Genomic DNA, 27,588 nt, shown 5'->3' with positions numbered 1-27,588 from the left:
CTTGACTGATTGATTATCTTTGAACAAATTGTTGGTGTTGAAATTAGTTTTAGTATAGGCTGTAACCTAATTAACTTATGTTTCTGTTCCATAAGAAGCAATGGTAAAATAATTGGCCTTTTGAATTGAAACCAGATATATGTATTACATTTTGGTTATATTTGAAAATCCAAATTAGAATTACTACTTCTGTAAACAATGTGGCAACATAATATTTACAATTGAAGCTGAAAATAATCTAAGGTGTACACTGGATTGTATAGTAATTATAGAAGCTGTGTGCCTAAGTTCATCATATATTAATATACCTTAGAGTTTGTCATCTTCCCAGTAACCCATTTTTGTTTCAACTAAAATGTTGTATAGTATTGAAGAAATACTTCAGAAACTTTATTTTCCTCTTGACTTTACCATTAATTATATTTAAAAAGACTTGATAAACATTTAAATAAAATCTGGTAGTTCTTTCTTCTGTTGGAAGATGTACTAACATGATCTTAGTTCTGCCTTACTTTAGTAAAAGATCTTTTTGCTTTAAGAGATAAAGTTGTGTGACTTTGAGTAGAGCCTTTCTACGGAATTGTTTTGAAAAGTATTTTTAGACTCTGTCACTTTTTTGTGTGTTTGTGTGTGTGTGAAGTATAAAATTATCAAATTAATGAAGTCAGCATTGGTTTATGAATAATGCACCTGTCTTTGCTGACTAGAAATCTGTATTGTTTCTATTGTGTTAATATCAAGTAATAAGTGAACACTTGTCATCTACTGTATACTACAAGTTGTCAATCCTATCACGTATGTAAAATGAGTGTGAATAATACATTTGAATAACTCTTTCACCTACTAATGCAATAGATTTGTGTATCGAAGGATATCTTGTCACAAAAAAAGCATATCCAAGACATTTATTTTGTTACAAAGAAATCAGAACATCTTTTAAAAATAAATTGTACGGGAACCGTTTCAAACAAACATTAACATGTACTTATATGAAACTGGTATAGCCAGCCACTTTCATTAAATACTAGAAAGAAATTGTTACTCCAGTGAAAACTTGGAAATGAGTACTAGGAAATAATATTAAAAAAATGTATAAATAAAATATTTGTTAATCTCTCTGAGACAGAGAAAAAGACAAAATGTTTAGGTGCATAATTTGACCAAGTGAGTACTTCTGATATTTATGCACAAGTCTAGAAATATTTCAAATGTGTTGTGTCCAGTGGAAACTGCTGTAACATGTCTACAATGTATATTCTAGTTATATTATGATAAGTGATGAACTAAATATTTTCTAGCAGAGGTGATTGTGGTAAATTGAAGGTTTAATGCTTTCTTTTAATTGTATTTGTTACTAATTTGTTAAGCTGTAACTTCTAAAACAGTAGGTATTTAATGATCTTTAATGAATTATTAAAAATTAATGTGATTCACAATGAAGAGTTAAACTTCTCATTTCTGATTGTTATCATCTTTGGTATTCTATTTATATTTTTTTCAATTCCAGTGCTGGTATCCTTTTGACAATTGAATCAGATATACAGATTTCTTGTTATCAAAATCATATTTACGTTTATGATGGGCTACCCAAGTTTCTACATCCAAATCGTTTGAGACGAGAACTTGGAACTTTCTGTGGTAAGAAACAACATCAATCAATCAAAGTCCTGGCTACTTCGGGATACCTTACTGTTTTCTACCAGCACATTGATGCATCACAAGGATTTAACGCCACTTATCATCGAGTGGAGTGTCCTGAGTTTTGCAGAGATCCTCACCGTACTTGTATAGATGGTCGATGCCAATGTAAACCTGGCTTTGTTGGTCCTGATTGTGAAGAAGCCATCTGTCCCAACAACTGCTCTTCTACACGAGGTTATGGAGCTTGTGATGAGGTATGTAACAATTTACATTCACAGTAATTTTTTTGTCCAGTATTTCATATGTTGAAATATTACAATATCTCTTATAATAACACTTAGTGTTTATCTGTCATGAAAATGTATACACACCTTACTATCCAAATGTGCACATGAACAGACTTCTTTTCAACAAATGTAGACATACTTCAGTAAACATTTTGTACAACAACATATTAAAAACTTATCAAAGTTTATTTGTATTGTCCTTTGAAATCACTTGTAAAATATTCCATGTTTTAAAATCACTAATAACATATGCATAAAGTTACTGGTAATAAAACGTACCGAGCAAAAAAAAAGAGGTTAGTTATTAAATTTCAAACTTTTATATTTTATCTACAGAACTTGTGATGGTTAACTTCTGCCCACTTCTTCACTGCCAACTTTGACTTTTCAAATTAAAAGACATTAAACACTGGGTGAACAGTTAAAATAAAACCCTAAAGAGACATCTCAGTAAATGTAAACAAAAATTGAATTAAACAGACATTACATTAGGATAGCATAAAAACTAATAAAAATAGCAAATATGAAAGCAATAATAAATTTGAAAATTATTTATTTCTTGGTAACTGACTTTCAGTTTACTGTAAAAAAAGTGTAGTATGCAAGGAGAAAATCTTTACAGATAGAAGGAGTGGGACAGTGAATTGCACTGTAATTAAATAGGCTTCACAGTCACTAAAAATTAAAATTCACAACAAATATCAGTAGTTGAATAAGTAACAAGAAAAACATTTCAGTTAAAAATATTTATGGAAAAGCAAGTAAATATGTTAAAACTTTGTTTTTAACCACTATGTATGGTTAGTCTTTCATTGCTTCACTAGATGGGAATCTTTGAATGAAATAATAGGGGAATGGAGTGGTTTAAGAGATATTTTAAAATGTATTTATTTATTTATCACTATATAAAAAGTAGCATCCAACATTTTTTTAATGATGTATTTTTTAACATTTGTTGTGTTATATTTTTGTAATTTGTTTATGGAGAAGCCTTTGTGTTATTAGTAGTTTTGAGTAAGTGATATCCATTCTCTCTTAGTGCAGATAAGTTTGTCTTGTAGCTGTGTGTATAAAATAACCCTGTTACACTTTTCAGTTTTAGTGATGTTTTTTATATTATTACTTAAGATATAAAATAATTAATACAAATTACACTGAAATTCTATTGCATAATAGAGTACTACATATAGCTCGTTATAAAAGACAGTAATAATTTTTCAGACTTATGGACGATGCCAGTGTTGGGGAAATTATGGAAGAACAAATTGTTCCATACTCTTGGAGCCACCTTATGCCAGTTGGAGTGTCTTATTTAACCCTGCAACTGCTCGTGCATCATCTGTACCAGATTTAGCATCTGTTCTTCCTCGCATGGGCCATTCCTTATTGACTAGCAGAAATCCTAGCCTTTCAAATAAGGGACTTATCTGGGTATTTGGTGGATATTCTACAGATAAAGGAGAACTGAATGATCTTTATAAGTTTAACACAGCTACCAGCAGGTGGAAAGAGGTATTTTTGAGTTTTTGAGAAAGATTTTTAAAATCCTTCTGAAACTTGTGATTCTGCAGAATTTAGAACAGTGGAAAAGGTGATGTAATAACAATGAAATTGTTAATTGACAAAACCGTTGTGTTAAGTATATATAGGCCAACAAAAAATGACTAACCCTGGTACTAAAACAATGTTTTTGCAGTAGTTTTTATTTTATTATTAAAGTACTGAAGTTGCAGTATCAAAAGTTTGTTTCTTTACATAGTATAATTATTGAATAATTGATGTTTTAACAGTTACACTGCCATGGACACTTACATAAAACATACTATATTTTTTGGTCTTTCAAAGTGATAATAAGCACAGATGATTTTGAAATTTTGTATGATAAAGAATAAAGGTATTTTCCTTAACTTTCTAAAGTAAACCAGTTTCAAGTTTTATGTAAGTAATGAAACATTAAAATGTTCTTGTTTTCTATTATGGATCTAAAAATAAACTTGGCTTTTGGAGAGTTGTTCATACAAAAAGTAACAATGAAAGAGTATAGAAACCACAGTAATCTAAACTGTAAAGAAATGAGTTTTAACACTGCAAAGATAACTGTTGTCATGATTATTAATTTGTTTATGCTTTCTCCTATTGATCATTTATATATTTTTTATCTTGGAACTAACAACACGTGAAAATACTGTAGTCACATTGGATTACAAGGTCCATCTTTTATTTAGATTCTAGTGTCTTGATTGGTATGTGTAGAAATGTGTTCTGTTGTGTATACAAGAGAATGCTCATAATGGCAGTAAATTAAATATCTGTTCTCAAATAATAGATAATGGTAGAAAGAAAAGAGTGTATGTATGTACTAAGGGAAGACATAATTGCAGTGACAAATTGTACAAGTAATTGAGGACAATTGATGACCTGTTTAAAAAAAATAGATAAGTAGAAATTGAAGAAAGTGTAAAGGAAGAATTTTCACTTTTACAACATGGAATTTATAAAATTCAAGTAGTGTTAAAAATGTGCAAAATAACTATTAGAGCTAAGAAAAGAAACAAATGAGTTAAAATTACTTGTTATGATTATGAGATAAGGTAATCATACTAGATTGTTTTTGTAATTTTATTTAAGTCAATGTCTGGATTTATTTAATTTGATTTAAAACTGGTTTATTTTTAATTCAGTAAATGTCTGTAAACAGTTTTTCCTCTTAAAGCTATACCATAGGATACCAAAAGGATGACCACTGTGGTTATTTATGGTCAAGGATGTTGAGGTGTTTGGCAGTGATTATTGAGTAAAAATAGATTAAACATGATTCAGTTATGGAATGATGGCTTCAATTAAAATTTTAACAAAGTGTTTAGATCATAAAAATATGTTAACTAAAACATGATCGAAAAGCTCTTAAGTTTCTTGATCATTTGTAAAACTGCTTAAATTTAGGCTTTACTTAGAATTTTTTTGAATTTCAACATAATCATTTGAAAGATCCATAAGTTAAAGCATTTTATAAAATTTCTGTTGTGAGACATCTCTTAGTTTTATGTAATTGGACCTTTAAGAAGTTTCATGAGATTGTGAAGTTAAATATTTTTTGTTAGATGTCTTTATTACCCCATTCAAGTAACCTGTATTTTTTGGAAAGTTTATTTTGTAATCTTTTTCCATACCATAAAACTAGTTTGCTAGCTTAGTTGCCTAACATCAGTTTGATACAGCAAGTTTTGAATGTAAAGCCAAATCATAACGCAAAAAGGCAATAAATGGTTTTTTCATTGTATGTATTTATTACTAAAATTATAACATTTTGTGTTAGCTTATTTTCATGAAATGAATGCTGTATTTTCTATTCTTACATAATGAAGAAACATGTATTCAATAGGAAATGGTCATATCATGGCAAATTCCAAAAACTGATTCAGAGAACATAAATGATATCACTGTTGTAACAACATAATAGATCTGTGCTAGATGACTGAAAACAAGGTAAAATTGCTTATACAAAATGAAAAGTATTTCACAGATATGAAGACTTTTGGGAAGAACAGTAGTTTTAGTTTCTTCAGAGAAAATAAATCAAAACCAAGAAATTGTTAAAAGGTTCTTGAATTTACATTGTTGGGAGTTTACAAACTCATTATTTAAAAATATTATGACATTTTTTACTAGTTTTAGTTTTATCAGTTTCAACATATAATTTCATTAGTACTGAAATACAATTATAGGTTGTTCCAGAACCTCAAAGTGCTGGACCACCTCCAGGTCGACACTTTCATGGAGCAGCAATGACAGGAAATGACATATATGTTTTTGGAGGACTAAGTAAGGACAGAGTATTGGGAGATTTTTGGAAATTTGATACTGAAAAGGGGGTTTGGACTCAGTTGAGAGTAAGTAGACTTACAAAAATTTTTTAATGCTTATATGTTGAAGAGACAAATTAAATCTGAAAGGGAAAAAAGATTACTTAGTTAAACAATTTTTGTATAATGATTGTGTATTAATGAAGTATTAGATTAAAGATGGCTATTCCACTTCAAATATAGCTTGATTTTAATCCGTAATGATGTACTGTTTAGTATTCCCAAGTTGACATCTTATCATTTATCATGCAGTAATGTTACTTCCTGATCAAGCTATCAAGCCATCTATTCTCAGAGTAAAACAGTTATAAATGGATAAAATTATATGGTTGAAAATATAACTTACACAGTCAAAATAAAGAACAGTAGGTGTGGCTCACTAATTTCACCAGTTTTTTTCAGTTTGAAGAAAATACTTCCTGTTGTTGTTTTTATAGGTTGTACAGTAAAAATAGTTTGAGAAAAATAAGTTGTAAATTTTGATATTGTTTAAAGTTAGTTAGGATTTGTATCAGTGACTGAGTACTGGATTATGCTAGTTCATAAATACAAGCTAAGATATTAATAAAACAGTGCAGTATTCTATTAACATAAATTATCTTACTAGTTAATATTTGTGAATGAGATTTCTTTGTTAACAGTTTCAGTGGTTTATTAACATTCAAGAATGTCTTAGGATCAATAAAAAGAAAATTTGTTTCAAATTCATCAAGAATTTCAGTTAAATCAGTTGAAACCATGATACCATCAATTCAGCTTTCATTGTAAACCCCTTTTGAGATTGAGAATAATATACACATTTATTAATATGTAATCCACATTTATTAGTTTCATAATTTTTAAATATCTTTCTTGATAGTTTATTGGTTTTTTATGTCGATATTTTGATTTTTTGATTTTATTACAGACCATGAAACTTTTGTTTTTAACAAAGGTTTGCCCTTTACTTTATAAAGTTGTGATTTGTTATCTGTTATTTGAAGAACATTTTCTGTTTTTGATAGACATCTTCAGATGTTCCACCGTTAAGTGGTTTAACCTTGATTGCTATCAGTGATAAGAGTTTACTGATGATAGGAGGTTATTCTCCAGAATATGGGTTTCTGGAATATCTTTTGGAATACAGTCTTTCTAGTCGAGAATGGAAGATTCTAAATAGTAGTGGAGCTCTACCAGTAGGTAATTGAAATATAAGAATTTTTTTTTTCTGTTTATGTTTCTGTATAACTTTGTAATTTTTGAGATGGCATTTGTTCATATACATAGAAATTGTAAGAATGTTTTTTAAAGTTAGAATGTTTTGAGAATTAAATTCAGACAAGTGAGATTCCAACAGGTATTTCTTAAGAGTCATGCCAAAATTCCATTTTTGGTAATTCACATAGTGAAAATGTAGACTTGACATTTGAGACTTTCTTAGGGTGTTTTAATTTACTGTTAGCAATTCCTCAGTAAGTGAAATTGCAGGTCAATATCTCACCTAATCTCAGTTGTTGTTTTTTTTTTTCTTCAGAATAGTACTAATGTGGGTTGAGTTTGAACAAATAATTGATATCTTCGATATCTCTTCTATGTAAAATATTTAAATGACATATAGAATGAGTTTTGCATATCAATTTCTCAACAAGTGGGTTTCACGACATCACTGAAATGATGCCATTGTTGTATAATTAGCATATAACTGTTTTAGTTTGCAAAGTTTCACAATACTGTAAATTTTCTGATCTACCAGTCATTAAAAATTTTTGGACTGACTGAAATTTTGATGAAAACAAGTAATAAAATTGATATTATAGAATATTTTTTTAAATAGGCAATGGAAATCATTAGATTGCAGCTTGAGTATGGTAATATCACAGAAGACTTGAAAAGACAAAATAAAACAATTCATTTATTAATTGTATTAATTTTAATTGTGTGCCAGAATCACTTATCTGTTTCATTGTCTTTATGTGAGGCCTCTTTAATCACTGTGCAACTTTGTGAGTATAGGCCCCAAAACATCTGTATCTCTCTTGGAAATAGACATTTCCAGTGTAGATGTTAACATTCATTGCTCCTCCACTAATCAAGAGGGTTCCAGGGTGGTTGGTAGTTGCTTCAGTTTTTACTAAGAGATTAACACAATCACAGAAAATCTCAATACAAGTTGTAAACTTTCTAATAGCTCACTTTTTGTCAGAAGTAAGCCACGTTTCCTGACCTTTTTTACACCTATCCTAGAACATCCAAAGCTTTTTCATGGCTTAATAAATTTTCTGTTCTGCTGTACTGACATTACTCTTATCTGCTGATGAAGCTTTTCTTTTCACCTCCTACTTTGGTCCTGCAGTGTACTAACCTGGCCATGCTGCCATTTGTAATCATTAGAATTTCAGGTGATTTTCGTATTGTAAATCTCACAGACTACTTTAAAAGTTACCATCTAATTGGGGAAGTGTGACATTCATTCCTATATGTATATAAAAATAAACACTCGTCAAGAATCATCTGAAAATAATCATGACATTATTGTAAATTTACTTGAAAATATGCAGCATTAAAACATGTCAGACTGTGACAATTTCTAACCTCAATTTCAAGAAGACTGAGGGGTTTGTAAAGTTCTGTAGTTGTACACCTTAACTAACATATGAGCACATATCTTTGATTTGAAAAACAGGAAGAGAAGTGTAAGAATATGTACAAGAACATAATTAGTTGTATTTATAAAGTGAAACCACACCTTTATCAGGACGTTGAATATCTACAGTGAATTTGTAGATTTACCTTACTTGTTTAAAAGGAAATGATGGAAAATTATTTTCAAGATAATTGTAAATGCCTAAAGTTATATTTGCAAACACCTGAAAATGAAATTATCTTTCTTTTAAGGGAGCAGGATGAGTGAAACATTACTTGTGTTATTGATCCTTGCTGTAATTTTTATTTGTGAATAAAAAAAAATGATAATTACATTTCACTCACTTGATCTCATTCACACCATAACAGCAGTTGTCCATGAAATTGATGACATGAATAGAACCTTTATCACTGCTCGCCTGATGACTGGTATTATGCAAAATTCTGTTACCACAGAATATGGTGGATGTAATGTGGTTTACGTGTTATTGCATATTCTTCTTTGTTTTCACTTATAAGTTCTGAGAACATGTTCTGGAAATAATTTAGCAATTCACCCAACAGATCCAGTATAGCTTTAAAGCTTCATTTTTAAGTGCTTTATAACATTTCAGTTATATTCAATGGGGATTTTATAAATGTTTTTGCTTAATACCAGATCATTTTATAGCACCAGGGTCACAACTGTAAAAAGTCTAATTAAAACACAGTTTATATTATAGGCATGTAATAAAATGAAAGGATGTATTTGTTAACATAATTGGTATGATGTTCTGTACTTGCTGGAGACCTAAATTGGGTTAGTTATGAAGGTAGTTTACAAATATTTTAATTATTTAATGAAAGTAATATATCTTACTGAGATTTTCAATGCATTTTGAAAATTTGTATATCAGTAAGCTTAGTGTTAATGTTTCAAATCTGAAGTTGAATAAGTGAAACCATTTGGCCAATAGAGTTTAAATAAGAAATCTTTTGTTTAATAACAATGAAAGTTTTTAGTTCTTTAAAATAAATTCTTCAGTAATGAGCAACTACAAAAGATATTTATAAAGAAAACTAAGATGTAGTGCCAGGATGAGGTTGTTAGTTGTGTTAAAACATCATTTCATTACTTTAAATATACATAAAATTTTCATAAGTGATTCATTAAAATGCTTTAAAAATTACTTATGATCTAAACATTTTAACACTATGCCTTTCTTCTATTTTTGAAACTAATAAAAAGGGCTAATGTAATTTTTTGTGTTATATGTAGGCGCTCTTGTACTACAGATGTATTCCAAGACACTATCATAAGTAAAAAATAATGTGCTATTTGTTTACGTTGCAGAAAATTTCTGTTGATAAAAATATTTCCAGTTACTCACAAAAAACATAGTAGTATGACAAATCAGCTTGTTGAGCTATTTTATCAGTTTATACAACAGCAGTGTTTGTGAGTGTAATCTGAGTTTGGTTTATAAAATTTTTAATGAATCTTTGTGATATACATATAATAATATGAAAGTAGGAAGTAGTATTCTGTAGTTTAGCCATATTATTAAAATTTTAAAATAATACTGATCTTAGAACTTTGATCTGAGTCATTTGCTAATGTGTTCAAGCTTGACATACATATTAGAGTATCAAGTAAAAAGAAAATGCCATTTTTTTTTCATTGTAATAAAAAATAGCACTCAATATTTAACTTTTGTCTTTCATAAGTCATTGGCCAAAAGGCTTTTCTTTTAACATCAGAGCTCATTATGTGGGTTGGACCTGTTTTTCCAAAATATTCATAAAATGCTGTTTAGGCACTTTAAAATTAAATGTATGAGTGGTGTTCAGTAACTAAATTGACAAGGAAATAAGACCCAAAAACAAAAGTCTTTTAGTTAAGTAGTTAAAGTCACATTAGATGGAGATAGTCTTGTCTCACCCTTCTATGAAACATTCCACATACTTTGATTTTAAGATGTTTGATAATTGACTAATTATAAAGAGAATCGTAATAAGTAATCTAAAGCAAAACATGATATAAAACAAACTTTAGTCAATTGTGATTATTGTCACTGTATTGTTAGGTATTAAAAAACAAACCTTTAATAACAATTTAAGGTCATCTGAGAAGACATTAATGCTTGGGTATTATTTTTCTAGGGATTTATGGACATTCAAGTGTCTACCATTCCCAGACTGAAGCTGTTTATGTATTTGGAGGTTTTCTGTGTGACTTCAATCAAGTGGTAGTTTCTGATCAACTTTATGCCTTTCACATACCCACGCTTCTTTGGTCAAGACTTCCTATTGATAGAAGAACCAGCTCAGCCAGAGTAAGTTCACAAATTTCTAAACTCCATGAGTTTTAATAGACAGTAGTTGTTTTTTTTCTGATGTTCCAATCAGTGCATGCATCTTCAGGTGACTAGTGTGTTACTAGCTTTTGTAAAGAAGTTTCATGTGATAGAATTTTTTTTATTTCATATGATAGACTAATAGAATACAAGCTATTATACATTTTTTTAGCCGATGCCAAGGTACTTTCATGCTGCAGCCACTACAGCTTCCTACATGATAATCATTGGAGGACGAACAAACAACAGCGAGTTGATTAATGATGTATTTGCTTACAACTACAAGTGTAATTCATGGGGTACACTTCAACTGAATAGTAAGTCTTTCACATTTGTTCAACAGTGACTGCAGAATGCATTTACAAAACTAGTGGGTTTTCAGTATTTTTTGTATGATTTGTAATTTTTTTTATGTTTACAATGATTTTAATGTACTTTAAAATAATAAATTTCTTGGTTCAAGCTTGATTTATTTAATGATTTTTTATTCTTTTTTTGATTCTTAAAATAATAAAAATTAAGTGGTTTTATGTGCTTTCTTGTATTATACATTTGAGATGGAAGACAATGGTTGCAGGATATATATTAAATGTTTTATATTATTGGAGTTGAAAACAGAATATAAATTACCAGTGCTTAAGTCATAATAAATTAATGCCAATGAAAACAAATAAAATATTTTAAGTAAAATAGTTTCTATTTATTACCCTAGAGTTACTGCTGGGGTATAACTATATGTGCATCAAATTGCTTGTTGTCTGTGCAACAGGGTCTCATATAATATGTGATATTGCAGAAAATATCTGAATAAAAAGACCATTGGTTTGTGTTTAATCCTTTTCATTACTGCTGAGATTATATATGTTACATATAAAAGTTAATGATTCATCCATTTTGTTTAGTCAGTTGTTTACTCTGGATGTTTTAACAATGAGAAACATTATTCAGTATGATGCACTATTTGAGCCCTATCAATATTGAATAATATAAAAACAACTCAGTAATTTGACAAATGGAGAGTTCTGCTATTCACTGTTCAGTTAAGAATAGTTAAACTGAATAAAATCATTGTTTTTAACATCCTCTTGAAGTTTTATTTTCATAATATAGTGTGGTTTATACTTTTTTGTGGAAGCACGTGTACACTTATCTGTTTGTAAATATATGTGTGTACACACATAAATAAGTATTTAGGGAATGATAGGCAGGAAGGTTATTTTTGATGAAAGCTCAGAACATATTTATTAATCTGGTAACAATAATTCCCACCAAAGTATCTACTTGGTTCTTGTCATGCAACTTTCCACAAGCACAATATCTCATGTGAGAAAAAAACAAAAAAAACACTTGTGTCACAGTTTTCTCAAACCCAAGTTATAAAATATGTATTTTTTTATTTATTTATTTAAAAGTATGTAGCAGAATTTCACATTTCCATTTTCATGGCACACTGTGAATAACCATGTTGGTTTTGGTATAAACACCTGGGGACATAAGGACTTTTCTGTTATGTAGCATTTTTCTTGTCTTTTGCTTCAAAGACAGTTCTTTTTAATTGATATTCTAGCATGGTTTTGAAATATTTTATGTTGGTAATCAGAGAAAACATTTAAGAAGTTCACTTCATAACTGTATTTACTTTTAATAGTAATGAATACTGAAAACCCCCTTCAGAAAGTTTGTTTTAAGATTTGTTTGCCTCTTCCAGATCATAAATATAGCAATCAAAACATATCTGACTACTTATTGTAGCAATTATTCACTTCTTTTCTAGTCAAAATCTAGTTATTTCATGCAGTAGTAACTATAGAAATGATATCTTAAAAATATTTTGATTATTTATTTACAGAAATTTTTATAGGAAATTTTCATAGACCTTAAACCTTTAAAATTTTGCAAGTCCTTCAATACATGATTTTGTCTATACGAAACTGGGATGCAATAAATCAGTTATAAAATTTTAATGATACTTAAAGACAAAACAATTTGCAGCCGATATTATATTTGATAATGAAAAATTAAAATTTGAATAGAATCAGAGGAGTATAAACCTCAGATACAGTTAGTTGAATATCTCTGTTAATATGATGAAATTATAAACAAAGAACAAGGCAGTTGATAATTTATTTCAATTCGTTTTTTTAAAGGTGATCTCCCAGATATTAAACGAGGAGAAAGAATCTTCATAGATGTTAAAATAGAAGGAGAGAGACCTGGTCCTTTATCTGGTCTTGCTTCTGTGTGGTTAGAAAGTGGTTTTTATGTGTTTGGTGGATATAATGGACAAACTCAGGGGCATTTGTATCAACTAAGTCTTCCCCTTGACCTTTGTCACCTCTTTACTTCCAGTGCATTAGCTTGCCGTAAGCACACTGGTTGCTCATATTGTTTAACATATGAAAATGGTACCAATGAAACTTTCTGTTTTGCAGAAGAAGGGTCCATACTTTCCAGGTAAATAGCTTATATAAACTTATAAGTTTTGATCAAGATCACAAATAGAAAAAAAGTTTTAGGTTTAAGATGTTAATCTTAAAACTAGTTTCTGAATAGTTAACTATTTGACATGAAACTTCATGTTTTACATTAAATTGCACTTTATGTAAACTGCTGCTGTGGGTAAAAGTATAATTTTTATATATTTGGTTATATAACCCTATAAGCAAATTTGGTTATATGGTTATTTATAATAATATTTATTATATTTGGTTGCACAACCATAAATCATAAAATCAGTTTTGTCATGCTTACCAGTCACATTCAATCATTCATAAATTGTCAAGAATGACATTTAATATTATATTATTTATACCAATAGAAAGTGAAATGAAATTGTAAAATTTAGAAACATTTTGTTTACCATACATTGTTTTATAGGCATATGTATTATTATTATTTTCAAACAAATAGTTATTTTTTTTTCTCAAAGCATAGAATAAAAATAAAAAATATTTGGTAGACAGTGATCTCTACTACTTATGCCCTTTTGCACTCATGAATCATACATGCTAACCCTCATCATAAGCCTTGTACAAATTTGCATGTGGAAATGGAAAAATAATAATTTTTGTAGACTTTATATGAATTTTGAAATACCAAAAATTATAAATTACTATACTGATATCCCAAAAAAAACCCTCTGTAATTTACCAGGCTTTTTAACTAAATTGTATTTGGGTCTAAAAATAATTTAATTTCTGCTACGAAAATTGTTTTCAAACTTTTGAGTGATATAAGAGCTTTTTCTTATATGTAGAGCTTTTGATCAGGTATAAAGTTGTTGGTATATAAAAGTAGTTGTAGATAATTATTATCAAATGATGAAGTGGTGGGTGGAGATAATATGATGGATTCACTAAATGTTGAGAAATCTCACTAGATAGGAAAGTTAGGAGGTTCTTACTTTATATTCTAGCATACCAATATCTGAAATTTGAGTTTTTAATTTGTAAGAAACTATAGATGTTGTATTGTGGCATCATAAAATATAATCGGACCAAATCCAAAACTTGATGTACAATGTGACATACAAAATTCGATATATAGCCTTTTTTTTTAATATTTACTTTCAAATTAAAAAATTAACTAATGTGTAATACTGTAATTTGAACTTTAATCTTCAATCTGATGCAAAATTGATTGATGTAAATTTATAAAACAATAGTTAAATAAAAGTTTAAATATAAGTACAAGCATAATGACATGCCCCCTCACCCCTTCCCTTTCTTTATATAACTATTCAGTGTAGCTCAGGCACAATCATTCTTTATTCTTGTTACAGTATCTAACTTATTAATTTTGAGTTAATTTTTTGATTTAACAAATTTTAAACTTTAAACTTCTGTATAAAAACTAAACAAAGTTTACAAAAAGTATACTTAATTAAGATTGAATCCTTTAAAACAAAGTGAGAACCAACCTACAATTAATGATTTTGTATGTTTATTGTTTAATCCTTTTCTTGTTCATTATTCCACTTGAGTGAGTAACATAGTATGGCAAGTTAACATTAAACTTCACTGTAGACCAATTCAGTTGTGTTTGGGTTCATTTAAACTTTGTTTTATTCTATTCTTTAGTAAATGTTTCTCTGTGAGCGATGTGTTTTACCACTAGTAATTAATGTATAGTCATCTAAAAATTTACTGTCTTTTCTATGTCTAAATATTTACATATTCAGTATATTTCAGATTACATTATACTTTATTTCTTTTATAGTATCTTAGTTTTAATTTTAAGTTGATTTGTTGATTAAAAAAACACTTTAAATGTCTGTTGAAACCTTAAATAAAGAACACTGTTTGGTTGAAGGTACTGTGCAAAATCTTAGTATTGTTATTGATTTGTTTTAATGAAAGATATTCTGTAATACTGAGGCAATATCATTGTTCATTTTTGAATTTTTATCAATTCCAGTTGCTCGAAACTAAAAAACTCTGAGCACAATCGGGGATTTGTATGCAGTAATGATTGGCTGGAACAACGAAACTGCTCCCAGTATACCAATTGTACAGACTGTGTGGCTTTCTGGCCTGCACATTATGGAATTAAACAGGTAATTTGTATATAGATTCACTTATGGAGAATAACAATTGGGCAGTTAGTATATGCACTATTTGAAGTTTATGTAAATAAATCATGAATTTACATGCTTTTCTGAGTGGAAATTAAAGAAACACAGACATACTTCCAAACTTGACTGGGTGTTAATACACTAAGAATTGGAGGAGAAACTTCTAGATACCTGTGACAGTCTCACAAGTGTGTATTATGTTACAGGTTTGCCAGTTGTCACTGAAAATGTCATGTTAAAATATTGATTAAACATTTATGATTAATTTTAGTCTTGCATAGCAAAATACCACATTGTTAAAAATAATCAATTATCTAAGACTACAAAATTACAGTAGTGTGATACAGTAAATAAAAATAATTTAAAACCTGACATTTTTAATGCTTTCCGATTGATTTCTCGATTTCATTACAAAAGTCGCATATAGGGATATTAAAAACAATTGTGAAGGTTGAAGCCTTTACTTTATTTTCAAATTTTTCAAAATAACAGCTTACTTGAACAACAACAACAAAAACAAAATAAAGAATATATTATTTATGACTCACTCTAGTTTATTTTAGAGAATTTTGAGGAATAAGGCCTACATGAAACTGTTTTTTTAAGCTATGTTTTATTACATATTTAGTGTCTTGTTATATGCAAATTAAGTTTTTGAAAATCTTATTGGTATTTTTAACTTGTGTTTGCCAGCTGTTCTTTAAGTATTTTTTGTAAATGTGTTTTATTGTCTTTTATATTCATACTTAAGTTGTTCTACATGTGATTCTTTGAATTTCCTTTCATAATTGTTTTGTAGTATTCTTATTTTTTATTTTTCTTTGCTGTTTATGGATAATGCATTCCAATGGCAATCTTTCCAGGCCTGTCACTGGTGTTCAAATTGTCCTACAGGCCGCTGCATTCCGGCATCTGCTTCTTGTGAACAAGAAAATCCTTGTAACCTTTCACAGCAAGTAGTAACTGATCCTACTGCATGTCCTTTTCGTCAATGCTTAGCATCTGATTGTGACAAATGTCGTAACCAGAATAATTGTATGTGGACTCGCCATGTCCAACGTTCTGGTTTGTATGATTTTGGTGGTTTTTAACTGGTTTAAGAGGAAATATTATTAGCTATTAATTATCTGACTAGATTCTGAGAACCATTTCAATTTATAACATAGTGAGTGTATTATTACTTACAGCTCTTCTGATGATGCTTGTTAATCTGAGGGTCACAGGTTCGAATCCCCATCACACCAAACATGCTCGCCCTTTCAGCCGTGGAGGCATAATAATGTGACGGTCAATCCCACTATTTGTTGGTAAAAGAGTAGCCCAAGAGTTGACAGTGGGTGATGATGACTAGCTGCCTTCCATCTAGTCTTACACTGCTAAATTAGGGGCGGCTAGTGCAGATAGCCCTTGTGTATATTTGCTCAAAATTAAAAAACAAACAAACAATATTTTATATCTCAAACACACACATAGAATACCTTCTCTACTTTAGACAAGGATTTGTATTCCTTTGTTGTAAAATTCTGCTCTGTGTTTTAGGGCTGAGAGTGTGCAATAAGAATGATGGTGAAATCCCACTTTATGGTCAGGAAAAAGTATTCCAAGAACTGGAGATGGGTGCTGTTAACTAGTTGCCCTCCCTCTGGTCTATATGGATATCTTTTTTGTAGAAATTCTAAAACACAACCTTGTGCTAGTTAAAATTAAGAGTTGTAATATTACTTTCAGTTTTTCCACAGGAAAATATGTATATTGGTTAAAATGTCATAGTTATAAATTCCATATATTGTGCATTTAATTGTTTACCTTTCAGTTTTAACATTGCAATCAAACAGAAGAGAAGGATAACAGGCAAGATGAGTGACCAAAAGTATCTATCAGAATTAATATTCAAATAGCATCTCATTGAATGCACAGAAAATTTTGGCACCAGGTTAAGGTCAATGAGACCAACAGAAGCAAAAAGTGACATTTAAATTTTGTCCAGAGAGGGTACTGTTGTGTACAAAAAGACTTTTTTTCATATGTGTATAGAATTATTATGAAAACTCATTGGCATGTTTGAACACCCTAGGTCATGATTTTTTTAAGGTTTTGACAATTTACTGTATTACTAAAATAACTTAAGAAATGCTGGAAGTTCCTTTAATATAACATAATGTTAAATCACAGTTTGGGGTGTTTGAAGTATTTTTTAACTGAAAAACATTTTTATAAAGTACTTTGTAACATACAAAAATATCTAAGCAATATAAGTTGAAGGGGAGTTGAAATATTGGGGTCAAATGCCAAGAAACCTGTGTAGATATAATGAGGCAAAATGATACAGTACTGTGAATATAACAGATGAATTTGGACTGACTTAGAAGTGTTTTCATGTATATGTTATTCATGTTACATGTTCTATAATGCAAGTAAAGAAGTTAATTCTGTCTAGGTATACCTTTGGAGTTATAAAGATTACTGAAAGACCAATTTCTTAGTGTGATTATATATTTTTCCATTTAATTTTGTTAATTAAATTAATGTTCGATTTTCCAGGAAAATAATAATAGTAATCATATTTTTGTTTTTTTAATATCTGTGGCATAAACAAAGTTGACCTGTAAACATTATAGGGTTTCTTTTCACTAAGATATTTTCACTAAAGATTTGTCTCTCTTCTTATGGAGTCAGACATTAACTGATCTGGGTGTAGGGTGATTTTTGTGCTAAGATTAGAAACACTTTTCATATACAGTTTTTATATTTCATTTATATAACCTCTGGAAGTTCCTAAATAACCACAGTGGCACAGTGGTATGGCTGTGGACATATAAAACTAGAAACCAGGTTTTGATATCTGTGTTGGACAGAGTACAGATAGCTTATTGTGTAGCTTTGTTTGGAACCTATGTATGAAGATCAGTTTGAGTTTAATACTTTGTTTTGAAAATCAGTTTTTGTCTAAAAAGTACTTATTAAAATCAATCTCAGTCTATTCATAAGACTCTGATAATTGTAACTGATATTCTCTGATTAATTCTTTGTAAATTTGTAATCAGCTGTATGTTTTAGATCTTTCCTGTATTGTTAATGTTGCAGTGTTTGTTGTGTAATGATTAAATCCTAAACTGACATTTAAGCATTTATGTATTTTTTTTTAGTTTCTACAACTTTGAACATTAATATTTTAAATATATTGCAACTTGTTTTCATTTATAAGATATATTTTTTGTTGTTTGCTGTTGAATACTTATACATTAGTAACACAGGATGATAGGAAGCCTGGATATAAAATTTATTCTTTTCCTTGATAATGCTGGTGCCAGATACTGCTCCAGTATTGCATATAGTCATTATATGCTGTTTATATGAAGTTATTTACTGGAGTTATGTATTTTACTTGTGTATGTGTTATTATTTGCTAAAACTTTAGAAGGAATTTTGGAATTGTAATAAATATTGTGTGCTTATTACTTTATGTATGTGCAGGAATTTGTTTTCTGTGTCTCTAAGTTATTTTGTTTCTTAAATTGGTTTGTAATTTGACACACTTTTGATCTTGAAACTGCTTGGTCATATAGATGTGTTGTGATATAAATGTTTTACGGGACACTCAGATAATAATTCATTCATCTGTAAATTCTGTTAATTTTTCATTGAATCACAGATATTTTCATAACACAACTTGAAAATATAAAATATATCCAATATTACTGAATACTTTGAGACCTGTAGTAAATTCCATAAAAACTACTAATGTTAATACTTATCTTCATTTCTTAATATATAAATGTTTGTGTTCAAATATTACGTAAATATTCAGATGATATGGATTCTCAAAAATGAAAGATTTGTATGTATCTATATTTGATATACAAAGGATGTGTTATGTTTTACTTTTGGACTTTAATATTTTATACTATACACATTTGAAGGCAATGAAAAAAATGATTTAGATATGTACATTCTAGTCAGTTGAACATTTGATTGAAAAAAAAGTTACTGCCATTTAATTTACAGAATTTTCCTATGGGTCTGTTTTGGTGAAATTACTCCAAAGATTCCACTCTTATGTCATTGATACATTTTAAGTGTCATAATCATTTTGTTTTTTTCTGTCACAAACTTTCATAAGTCAAGAATAATCAAATGCAAGTTGAAATATTTAATTGTAATTGTGTTTATTATTTCTGTCATTTTGTTGTTTCCATGTGCTCAATTTGATATTCATGGTATGTCACAGGAATAGTTTTTCATCATTAGACTGTAATTTTAGGAATCAGTTTATCTTCTTGTTTTAGTCTCTTGGTTTCTTGTTTCATTACATTTGACTTGTGTTTCTTACAGATGAGAAATTTCACAAAGTAAATGAAAATCCAATTTTTAACTGGACGTGCGTGAAGAAGAAACTTCACGATGTTACCTCGTACAAAATGGAGTCTATTCCTCCCAGGTCTTGCCCACCACGTTGTAATCACCATCGTAATTGTACAACATGTTTAAACAAATCAGGCAGCGAGGGAGGATGGCACGAGTGCCGTTGGTCTACTGCTTTGAGAAAGGTATGTTCTCTGTTAATCTGAAGATGACCTATTTTGAGAAAGGTATGTTCTTTGTTAACCTGAAGATGACCTGAAAAGACTTGAAATGTAGTTTTCTGCTTTGTTTTGGTAAAAGTGTTTATACCCATACCAGCCATCCTGAGATGCATTTTTATAAAGGTATGTTCTGTTTATTTTGTCTTGCTGATAAAGAATATTCTTCTCATAAGCTTGAATCAACATACTTGGATGTTACTGAACGTTAAAATTTTATGTACAATATTTTCTACATGTACTTCAATACAGTTCTCACTTTCATCTTTACTTTGATATTGATAAAGGATAGCATTTTATATACAATTGAACACTGTTCACACTTTCATTTTTTAAATTGTAAAAGCTGACTAAATGAAATTGTTACATGAATACGTCTAAAATATATTAATATTTGTAGTTTTTTGGACATTATTTTCTGAGGTGAATGGCATATTTAAACCAAGATTGGGTCTATATATTGGTGAATTATTGCACTTATCAAAACACAACACTTGACAATTGTTTATTCATTGTTTCTTTTAATTTAATTTGTGTTTCGAACCCAAGTAATGTATAAGTAGCAGTTTAGACTTTGTGTTTTGTCTTGAATAAAATACTTTCTTGTGAAGCTACTTGTTAGTATCCTGCTCTGTAATATTTTCAAACAGGTAGAACAGAAAGTTTATTATTTTATAGGTGTTTCTACCAGTTTTGGTTATGCTTGATATTAAATAGTTACTGCCATGCATTTAAATGATATGTGTATCATTGCTTAAAACATTTATAAACTTTGATAATAACATCATCTTAAATCATAAGTGTTCTATTTTAACATATTTTTCAGAAGTCATGGGGTATTTTTACACTACAATTTGTTGAATATTAAAATGTCAACTAAAGGAGAGTGGTTTTGGATGTATCTTTTTGAAACATTTTCAAGACAAGTTTCTTTTGTGTGTGTTAATTCATAAATGTTTAAGTGAAATACAGTATCCTCAGTTCTTCATATCAGTTAGTACTACAGTCTACCTGCTATAAGTAACTTCAGTATATATCCAATTCTCATTATTATTAATTCAGCAATTGCCAAACTTTTATACCTCTGCTTTCACCTCTTTATGTTTAACTTTCAATTGAGATATCAAAGATTTCACCTTCAGTTTGGTAGAGAAGATTAAAGCATTACGATAGTCAGCAGTAGGATGAGCAGATAGAAACAATTACAGGCATGATATTGTACTCAGCTTGCTGCACAATATTTATTAAAGTGGTTCTAAACAGTACCTGAATACTTCTGCATCTCATTTGGAGACCTCCATGCTTTTTGTACTTGGCCTTTAAGCTCATGATGCACTGACAGTCACTTTATCACTTCAAATTACTTTTCACAGTCCCAGTACTAAAAGAGTTTGGGAAATTCAAATTAAGAGAAACTGGAGTAGGTAGTTTGTTGGTTTTTTTTTTTTCCCTGCAAAAATACCCACTACTGTCTTCTGAGAGGCCTATTAATACTTTATCTGTTCTTTTGACTGGAAATCAGTGAACAACCCAGTTTCCACTTTGAGATGATTTACTTTATTTTTCTATTGTAGTGCTTTTCTCCCAGTTTCCAACGATTGCAATGTGAGGGAGGATTGTGTGGAGCTGTATTGGAGGCCCCTAATTTTCAGTGTAGTGATCCATGTTGGAATCACACACAAGCTTCTCAGTGTCTCAGATACCCTCGCTGTGGTTGGTGCTCTTTCACAGGAACGCTTGTTGATGGCCAGGGTCTGTGCATGGATGGTGACTTACAAGGCCCAACAGGTGGAGGCATGTGCCGTCAAGATGAAATTCGATTGCACGATGCTGAAATTTCAGGTAATTTCCTTTGGGTAAAAATAAGCTTGTCCTTGTATAAATTTTAGGTGCAGCTTTTACAGATAGTGTAAACTTCTATTGATTCATAATTGTACAGATACATTTATAAGTTGCTATTTTATTAAACTGTTGATTTTGATATTCATATCTGTATTGTTTATTATTCAAAGAAAAGGGAACCAATTATAATTATTTAAATATATGGATACTACAATTTCAGAACAAGTAAATCGCTGGTTTTCAATGTCTCTTAACCCTCCAAAGTGGGCGTACTTGAAACCACCACCAGAAAACGAGTGTCTCAATGGACATCATACCTGTGATGAACGACTTGAAAAATGTGTTGATCTGGAAGAGGGCTTTACTTGCCAGTGTCGGGATGGCTACACAGAAGAAGGGTAAAAGTTTTGTGATAGTATATGGATAAGTAATTAGTGTTCAGTAAGAAATCAGTTTTTGCAAGAATGAATTAAAAGTTGGTTTTGAACAGAAACAAGGGATTTGTTTTATTTTTAGCTGTGTTGAAGTAATGATTTGCATATGAAATTTCTCAACGTTAATGTACGTTTATATAAATGTGGCTAAAAATATTTGACGTATAATTTTCATGTATTTGAAAGTTAAATTATGTTCATTCATAACCTATTGTATTTAAATAGAATTATTATTTTTACCTGGAAAGGTAAAATCTTCTTCATAACTATAGCTGTGATTTACAATGTGCCATGTTCTAGAATTTGTCCAAGTAGTAGTGGCTGGATCTTAAAACTGGATTTATTTTTTGCCTTTTAAACTCTGTATTACAGGACTTATAGAAAGCATGATTTAAGCTTTCATACCAGCTCTGCTTCTCTAATATGATGTATACTGACAAACTAGACTTCCTTATTACTGTTTGTGAAAAATACATATGGTATTAAAAACACCTGAAACAAAGTATTTGGACTGAAGTGTAACAGTTTTTTAGATATCATGTAAAGTTTCCTATAGTTAACTGATTAACTCAAAGAGTCATAATATCTAAGCCATTTTAACTAAAATACTTGTGCACTAGCTCAGTTTTCTAGCTAAGTAACTTTGTTCTGTATACTCACCAGCTAAAACTTCTTGCATAAAATCTATAATTATTACTCATGCTTTTGTTAAACAAAGTAAGAATGCTTTTGTCACAGGTAGTACTGAAGAACACTTGTACCCAGCTTGAAGTCTTAAGAGTTAACATGGAACAAAAGTACCATAGAAATAGTACATTTGTTTGTTCTATTCACATTTATCTTTCCATGGTGAAATAGTATTCACACAAAATTGTTTGAAAGTAGATGGATACCCCAGATAATTCCAAAACTATTACTAGTAACATAAGAAAATTAAACCCCCAATGTACAATTATTTTACTACACTGATTTTTGTATTGTTAATCCAGTAGAAATAATGCTGAAGGAGGAATGAAAATATAATGTAATGTTTGTTATTATTTTTATTATTATTATTTCTGTGGTACTGCTGTTCCTGGATATTTTTACAATAGGCTTGATATAAAATACTGAGTCCATATACACACTTGTTCTTGTAAAATATTTATACTAATCTTTTAGTACAGTATGTGTATCTTCACAGTTTTTTATGAAATATTTTTAAATACTTTTTGTGAATATATTTTCTTTTTTTTAATAGGCTGAGTGCAATATGATTTTTATGTCAAGATAAAAAAAATTCTTTTCTTCTTCATCTCAAAAATCTCAAATTTCATTTGCATTATTCCTAAAAACCTTTTAAATGAATTTAAAACATTTGTTTTCAGTAAAACTTTATATTTTCTCTGCCTTAACTCCATACAAGGTTAGTCAATTTGACTGGCCTCATAATCATCCAAAAATATCAAAATAAATTTATATCACCCATTTTTCTTTCTAGAATGACTTCAAATTGTAACATGAAACTACACATGTTTATCCTAAATAGCATTTAACTTGTAACAATGTACAATTATGTATCTTTAAATTTTATTGTTTTACTGCCTTTTAAACTGTGTATAACTGCTATTTGCACCATTATAAGTTCTAAATCACTTGGGATATATGAGACTTATGTAATGCTGTTGAATTACATTACCCATGAGCTACAATGCTTACCTCATGAAAATGTTTTATTATATTATTATTTTACCTAATCTAACCTTAATTAACCTGAAGAGGCTCCTGTTCATTTTAGTTACTTTTATAATAATATATAAAGAATACCCATGAGAAACAAGAAATAAAGTATTCACCTGGGTCTTCTTTTATTTTTATTTATTTTTTGCTGTTGACAGTTAGTGCACTAAATAATATTTATTTAATTAAGTTATGCATCAAAGAACATTGAACAATAACATACAAAAAGCAGCAATTGTCCTGTAACTATCACAGTTCTCCTGGCTTTCTAACCATACAACAAGAGCTGTATAGATGAAACGTTTGGCTTTCTATTGGTTATAAGTAATTTAGTTGTGAATGTAAAAGAGAACTGTCAACAAATTCTTAAAAAGAGTATGTGACAGGTGGGTGTAGCGAAACAGGTCTGATTTTCTGTGTAATAATTAAATAAAATTGAAGGTTATATTAAGCTTTATCTGAATGAAAATTATTTGATAGTAATTTATGTTAACTTTTATATCTGTTAGATGGGTGGTGAATGAATTGGAGAAAAGGGATGCCAAGAGAAAAAATAAATGTCATATTTCTCACACTAATAGGATAATTTAGGATTGTTAAAATTTTGCCTCATAAAATTAAGAACTTAAAACTTTTATACTATTAAAATATGGATCATTAGCTACAAGTTTTTGCTATACTAATTGTACAATGTAAACAAAAAGTTGTTTAATTAAATTTTGAATGTTAGTTACTGAAATTCTCATGACTTGCATAGTGAAGGATGCCCGTAAATAGAGGGTTAATTATATCTGTAAAATACTTTGGAAGTTTCCGCTTTCCATAGATTATGCAACTTTTTATAGAAGTCTTTCTGATTTTTTTATTATGCCGTGTGTTATAAAGAGTATTGTTCGTAAGGTATATGGCTAAAGAATGTTTGTGAACTTTTGAAAAAGCTTAAGTTGATGTTTGATAATTTAAGTGAAGCATGGCATATGTATTTTGAGTGCATTATTTTTTCATTATAAGTAAAATTATGAAGTGTTATCAGAGGTTTAAGTTATCAGAACAGCCATACAAAAATAATGTAACATCACATTCTATCATATTTACGTTGTTTCAAAATAGCATTGGAGGCTAGAACTGGGTGATTGTTGTTATTAATCAAAATAATTGAATCCCCATGAGCATAAATTATATTGATTAACCCCATATAAATTTATTAATTGACATTATGATTAAATGAGTTGATGTTATGAAAATAATCAACTATAAATTGAAACTAGCATTTCTGATTATTGAAGTTTTTGGATAATTTAAGGTTTTCCATCTTGTCAGATAGTGTTGTGACTCTCAGAAATAATCAACTAACTGAAACTGGTTTTCTTGGTTTTTCCAACTAATCAAGTGTCATCTAAGTATAACTGATTAACATGATTGACAGTTGATTAGCAAATTACTCTAATCTCCCAGCCCTCTTGGACATACATTTGAAACAGTAGCCCAGTACTGAAGAAATATAAGAAAGAAAGTAAATGACAGTCAGAATCTGAAAGAAAAAATAGAGCTTGGGGTATTGTTGGAAAATTGAAATGATTGATTTTCCTAATAACTTATGGTTCTGATGGTTTTTAATTAATTTGTGTGTGTAAATTTGTGGTCAGCTTTACTTAGTATTATATACAATATTCCCCCAGTCTGTCAGACGATCCTACGGAATACCCAAGATTAAACGTTAATTTCAACTAGCATTTGGCAAAATTAATATATTTTATTGGGGTGTCAGCCATTAAGTATAAACTACATTATGAACAGTATATATACATATTTTTAGGGGACAGTGTATGGCAGTTTGTAACCAGGGATGTGTTTATGGTATATGTGTGGAACCAAATGTTTGTAAGTGCCACTTTGGATATGTGGGACAGAATTGTTCTACCAAGTGTCAGTGCAATGATCACAGTAACTGTGCTGGGGTGGATAGGCTGGATGAATGTTTGGAATGCCACAATAATACTCAGGTAGGGACACTTGTATTTTAATTTGCAAAAATATGTTAAAAGTGAAGAAAAAAAAAATTAAAAGTAAAGTGTCAGCTTAATGGTTGAATGATTAGTTTACAAAGAAAAAACTTATTAACATTCAGACCAAAGTTATCAGATGAAGTAATTTAATAAATTAATCAAGTTCATCATTAATATTTTTTATTGTGTTCATTGGTATTGTGAGTCTATGCAGACTTTCAATGTGTCCATATCTCCATTGCACAGAGTTATCTCAATCTTCCTTCTTTTCCTTAAGCATTGCTAAAAACCACTTACTGCTTATCCCACCAGTCCATATATTCTGCCCTCTACCAGTAGTATTGTGTCACCTACACTGATGCACCTAGCTCCCTCTAATGTTCCTGCTCAATCCTCACTTTCTTGATTAGCATAGCATCATTTAAACATGTGTTTTTATCACATGTGACTATTTTTTATAATTATACTTTATTGATATTTTAATACCTTTTTCAAAAAAATTTGCATTTGTTTATTACCAAATTATGCAGTAACTCAGAATGACTTTGTAGTCATGGCCCATGAGCTAATGAAAATATAGGGGATTTGTTTCATTGTTACATTAAATGATAATTAACTAATTATTGCTGTTACATCAAGAAAACTGTTAAAATAGATGAAAAAGAATAATATTGTGCATTATTTATATATTTTTGAACATCTGACTACTCTTCATGAAATTTTTAGGTTGATGTTGGTTATAAATACTACTTTTAGAAGTTGCAGTTCATACATTTTGACACTTATGTTTATCATTTATTACATATTATTACAAGATGCATGCAGTATGTGATGTAACAATGTACCGTATTACTTTGAATTTAAGATGTCCTCTAATTTAAGACACGCCACTTTTAAAAAGGGATTTTCAGGAAAAAAAATTTGGATGACAATTGGAAAGGAGTAAATATATTTTAAAAGAGTTTATTAATGAATCAGCAATTTAGTAATGTATTTAAAATGAAATATAATAAAACATATATAAAACATACAAGAAATTAAAAATTTTCATTACAATAATGCTTCTTCCTGCTTTCTTTATTTATCAGAATGCTACTCCCATGATTCTTCTGACCCACTTTATATTCTGAAGTTGAAGCACCTTGATTAACTTTTTTTTTCTTCTTGAAGTTTGCTTGATTCACTATTGTCCCAAATAGTGTTATATTACATTCCATCTTCCACATTGGATAAACAACATTTTAAAAACAGTGTTCTGATAATATTGTATGGCACTTCCTTCCAAGGTTTTGAAATCCACTCTACTGTTGTTGATGCTGATACCCTTTTTATTTTGGCACTCGTGGTCAGAGCATTCAGCCAAGCACCATGATGCTTAATGATTTGTTGATGTACACATCAAGATGTTGTAACTAACCTGTCATTTCTCCAGGAATTATCACCAGATCACTGCTTCTGTTGCTTAACTTAATCTTGGTTTTACCAGAGAGATGGCTGTGAAATACATCCATTACAAGCATGCTCCACTGCTTTAATAATGCACCAGATTGACATTTCCATACACGTCCCAACCACTTCCATTAATTCTGATGTTATCTGTGCATTTTTTTTGTGCATGAACTATTACATCTTTGCAAAACTTTTCTTTTGGCAGTGTTTTTCTGTTTATTATGACATACAGCAGT

The 27,588-nt window shown here is 29.6% G+C and overlaps 1 protein-coding gene across 1 annotated transcript in view; it reads left to right on the top strand.

Annotated features, from left to right (window-relative positions):
- Megf8 (multiple EGF like domains 8) overlaps window positions 1-27,588 on the top strand; it is a 117,029-nt gene that overhangs the window by 64,212 nt on the left and 25,229 nt on the right. The window contains 13 exon segments of the mRNA XM_076465084.1: window positions 1,508-1,895; window positions 3,150-3,440; window positions 5,654-5,818; window positions 6,796-6,970; window positions 10,556-10,728; window positions 10,922-11,066; window positions 12,897-13,203; window positions 15,166-15,304; window positions 16,186-16,387; window positions 19,655-19,869; window positions 21,477-21,744; window positions 21,965-22,142; window positions 25,714-25,900. Coding sequence (XP_076321199.1) covers window positions 1,508-1,895; window positions 3,150-3,440; window positions 5,654-5,818; window positions 6,796-6,970; window positions 10,556-10,728; window positions 10,922-11,066; window positions 12,897-13,203; window positions 15,166-15,304; window positions 16,186-16,387; window positions 19,655-19,869; window positions 21,477-21,744; window positions 21,965-22,142; window positions 25,714-25,900 — 2,833 coding nt within the window.

Source organism: Tachypleus tridentatus, chromosome 10, assembly GCF_004210375.1.
Source record: "Tachypleus tridentatus isolate NWPU-2018 chromosome 10, ASM421037v1, whole genome shotgun sequence".
NCBI lineage: Eukaryota > Metazoa > Arthropoda > Merostomata > Xiphosura > Limulidae > Tachypleus > Tachypleus tridentatus.
The sequence above is the reverse complement of the archived record's forward strand: the minus strand, read 5'-3'. Positions and strand labels throughout refer to the sequence as shown.